The sequence below is a fragment of the Nannospalax galili genome, unplaced genomic scaffold (genome assembly GCF_000622305.1).
Source record: "Nannospalax galili isolate Female #2095 unplaced genomic scaffold, S.galili_v1.0 scaffold17405, whole genome shotgun sequence".
Lineage (NCBI taxonomy): Eukaryota > Metazoa > Chordata > Mammalia > Rodentia > Spalacidae > Nannospalax > Nannospalax galili.
The window spans coordinates 1-4430 of NW_008352992.1; the positions used below are offsets into that span (position 1 = coordinate 1).

The following is a 4430-nucleotide window of genomic DNA, read 5'->3' on the forward strand; positions in this document are numbered from 1 at the left end:
CCGCCTGGGCGCGAACGTCGCCTGCCTCGCGGTCCGCGCTCGGCCCCGGCCCCACCCGCCTCCCGCGCCAACGCTTTTCGTGCGGCCGCCGGCCAGGATGCGGGGCAGCCCGGCGCCCAGCTCGGCCTCATCGTCGGCGTCCGACCTGAGCCGCAGCCCCGCGCACAGCAGGTCGGACCTGCGGCCCGGCACAGCCGGCGACTACAGCCTGAGCGCCAGCCTGTCGGCCTGCATGCTGCTCTCCGAGGTACCGCCGCGCCGCGGGAGGCCGCTCCGGGCCGGCCGAGGTCCCGGCCCCGCCCCATCGTGGCCTGTCTGCTTTGGCCTCCTGCCCTCGGGTCAGGGTAGCAAATGTGTTTCTGTGGCTTGGAGTAAACTGCATCGGGATGACGGCCGGGAGCGTTTGAGGCCTTCGATGGCCGGGTCCGCCGGGGAAGGGGGCCGGGGACTGGCATCTGTGAGACCAACTCAGCTGAGCCTTGAGGAGCCTTGGCAGAGCTGACCACCTGGGACAGGACCGTCTCCTGCTTTCCCTGGTGCCACGGATCAGGATGGTCCTCCTGTGTTGCAGGGGGCTGTGGAGCCCATGCAGATCGACGTGGATCCCCAGGAAGATCCCCAGAACGCACCTGACATCAACTACGTGGTGGAGAACCCCACCCTGGTACAGAGCCATTTGCGGGGATGGGGTGTCTTGGCTCTATTGAGGGATCCATGTCAGTCTCCCCACTAGCATGTATGCCCTGGGAAGATGGATGCTTCTCAGTGACCTCTCTGCTCATATCTTTCTGAGGAAACTTTTTGGTGCTTCATTTGCCCACTTTTGTTGGGTTCTCAGGCCATCCTGAGTCCCTGCACTCACTTCTCCATGAGTAACAGCTCCATTAAGTCACAGTGAGGAAAGGTCTACTTGGGGCCAACACACTCTCCTCAGTGCTCAGCCCAGCATCCGTACTTGCCAGTGAGTGCTCATATCCCACCTCCCAGTGTAGAGCTCCAACCTAGAGATCCCTAGTGTGCCCAGTGGTTTCTTCTTAGCACCTGGGACAGCATTCAAGCTGGTGCCCCCGCCCCCATGCCTAGAGCCTGTCATGGGCCCAAGGCCCAGGGGAAGTCCTAGTGTTCTGGCTGGGGTTGTCGGGTCCGTACATAACTGACCTTGTCTTCCCCACAACCCCATGCCTAGGATCTGGAGCAGTATGCAGCCAGCTACAGTGGCCTGATGCGCATCGAGCGGCTGCAGTTCATCGCTGATCGTTGTCCTCCTCTGAGGGTGGAGGCCCTGAAAATGGCTCTCTCCTTCGTGCAGAGGACCTTCAATGTAGACATGTATGAAGAGATCCACCGGAAACTCTCTGAGGCCACCAGGTGATGCCTTAGCAGGAGACAGTGACCACTGTTGGCCTGGCTGGGGGCCTTTCTGTACTCTTGCTGAGATGCTCCCGTAGCAGCCCCTCCACAGATGGGAAGCACACGTCCCTGGGGAGAATCCCAGCAGGGAGGTGGTGGCAGTCTCTGCTCTCCCTTCCCTGGATTCCTTTGCCCTCTGCACAGGCAGTTAGGGTTCCCGAATCTGGAGAAGCTGGTGCAGCTGTGTTTCTTTCACAGAAGCCTGGCTGCACTGGACCAGTAACTCCCATTCTTCATTAAGTTTCCCTACTTGGTCGTGGGCTCCTAGGTCAGTGGTTGTCTCTATGCCCCTAGTGGGGCAGGAAGACAGGCAAAGGCCTCTTGAACACCTGTAGCTGGTGACATCCTCTCCCCCTCCTCCCTGAACCCAGTGATTGTCACTATCCTGATGGTCAGGTTCTCCTTCAGGGAGCTGCAGAACGCACCTGATGCCATTCCTGAGAGTGGAGTGGAGCCCCCACCCCTGGACACAGCCTGGGTGGAGGCCACTCGGAAGAAGGCCCTGTTGAAGCTAGAGAAGCTGGACACGGACCTGAAGAACTATAAGGGCAACTCCATCAAGGAGAGCATCAGGTGCTGGCCTGTCTGGGGCAGGGGAGGTGGGCAGCTGGGCCTGACTGGCCCCTCGACCAGTATCCACTCACTATCAGACCCATAGGCGCGGCCATGATGACCTGGGTGACCACTACCTGGACTGTGGGGACCTTAGCAATGCCCTCAAATGTTACTCTCGGGCCCGAGACTACTGCACCAGTGCTAAGCATGTCATCAACATGTGCCTCAATGTCATCAAGGTGGCCTGGGTAAATGGTGGGCAGGCCTGGGTGGACCCAGAACGTGCAACCCAGGCTCAGTCTGGTCCTTCCTATTTGTCTGCCAGGTCAGTGTCTATTTGCAAAATTGGTCTCATGTACTAAGCTATGTCAGCAAGGCTGAGTCTACTCCAGAGATTGCTGAGGTAAGGTCCATCTCCATCAATTCCCTGCCCTAGAAGTGTGACCCCTGGAGGCCTCCCCTCATCCATTCCTAGCCTCAGTCTCCCCTGAGCTTGCCCTTGTCCCCTCTCAGGGTAGGGTGGAGACTGGGAGTGAAGCTCCCAGGATGAGAATGGGGCCTCTCATGTCTTTTGCCTTCCTCTGCAGCAGCGTGGAGAGCGGGACAGCCAGACCCAGGCCATCCTCACCAAACTCAAGTGTGCTGCAGGTGAGGCTCCCAGTCACCCCTGCTGTTCTTCAAGTCTTCATATCAAGGCTTACCTCTATCACAGTTGGGGAAATAATACTGGCAGGCTTCGGGATCATTGGATGCCATATCCCACACACAGGGGCATAGGTGGCACCTGCCGAGATTCAAGTGGAGAGGCTGGTGTGGTCTGGGGAAGACTGTCTGTCTGTCTTGTCTTCCCTAAGCTTGACTGTATGTTACAGGTGTCATAGCAGCAGTTAGGATTCCCTGTTAGATGCTGTTACTTCTTTTTTTTTTTTTTTTTTTTTTTTTTTTTTTTTTTTTGCGTCCCTGTAGGCCCAGCTGACCTGGAACTTACTACATAGATCAATCTGGCCTCCTACTCACAGAGATCCTCCTGCCTCTGCCTCCCAAGTGCTGGGATTAAAGGCATGCGCAACCACGCCCAGCCCATAAATCTTTATTTTTAATAATTTTCCCTTAGTACTAAAAATAAGTCTACATATTCACAACAGTCCCATACAATAAATTCTGTGGTTAGTCACAATGTTATGACAAGCTAGTTTAAAAAACAAAACCTCAACACCTTGATGGAAACTCTGATCAGAATAAAATGTGACTCTAAAATTTAAAACGGTCAAACTAATAACATTTATAATCTTTCATGGCTTATACAGTACAACTGTATATAAAAGAAACTTTTAAAAGCCAACAGTACTTCACACGCATACACACACACACACACACACACACACACACACACAAGAATCTCATCTCAGAAATGGCTGTACTGAACAGAGCCATACACATTGATGAGAGAGACATAAGGGCTTTTACTTGAAGAAGCATTTTCAGAAATGTCATTTACATTCTAATATGGTAAATATTCCTAACAGTTTCAAACTCAGCAAGTGATGGAAAACAGAATTATACATTTCATTTGAACTCAAAGCCAACCACAGCCAAAAGTTGCAGTATGATTAAAACAAGCTAATGTTTAAATGGTGTTCATTAAAGAAAATTCCATGAACGGAGAAGATAAAGAATGGGATGACAAGAAGTATTTAGTCTTAATAAGGCAATACAAAATCAATAAATTATTAGAGACCACTTAAGATTGACAATACCAAAAGCATAAAGTAGAGCATAAAAACAGTTTTCATGAGTATGATTTAATTACAGTGGTTTACAGTTAACTCTCTCCCTTAGTAGCATGCAGGAACTTAGAACGAATGAGAAATGAACGCACAAGCATGCAGCACACAGGGTCTGAACCAGCATGCCGAGTCTGTGGGGCTGTCAGCCTGTGACAGCAACAGCTCAGGCTCAGGGCAGTCTTTTGCTTCCTATGAGGAAGAAGAGGCGGGGAAGATTGTGAAAGAAACAAACACAGTCACATCACTGCCCATCGCCTAAGAAGACACACTGTAGAGAACAGCTGTGCATCAGTTCCAGAGATGTCTAGAGGTTGCTCCGTGTACACATAAAAGTAAAAGCAGTTCTTCTGAACATGTTGTAGTTGTCTCATTTTGTCTCAGGCTGTTCTGCTGGAGGCAAGAGACTGGCTCAGGCCATCTTGGGGATCAGATCTCATGATGACTGACCCAAGTGCCAGAGTATGGATGAGTCTGGGAATTTTAAATGAGCCTCTAGCCAGAGAAACAGAAGCTCAGCTGCCACATGGCCATCTCCAGGAGCCTAGGAGAACCCTTCCAGGTTTCAGAGCTCTCCATTCAAGCCAAATCAGGATTCCCAGTTTCAGCTGCTGATGGGAATTTTAGGAATAGGTAGTTGTGCTGGATAGCTTTAGTGTCAACTTGACACACCTGGGTTGA

At 52.1% G+C, this 4430-nt stretch overlaps 1 protein-coding gene across 1 annotated transcript; it reads left to right on the forward strand.

Moving 5' to 3' along the window:
• Window positions 1–14: 14 nt before the first annotated feature.
• LOC103747719 (COP9 signalosome complex subunit 1-like) lies at window positions 15–2368 on the forward strand (the record flags this gene model as incomplete). The annotated part of the gene is given in 6 exon segments (XM_029554617.1): window positions 15–247; window positions 572–664; window positions 1187–1368; window positions 1819–1983; window positions 2069–2204; window positions 2291–2368. Coding segments are annotated over 6 exon segments (804 nt in total), but the record flags the coding sequence as incomplete, so codon positions are not given.
• Window positions 2369–4430: the final 2062 nt, after the last annotated feature.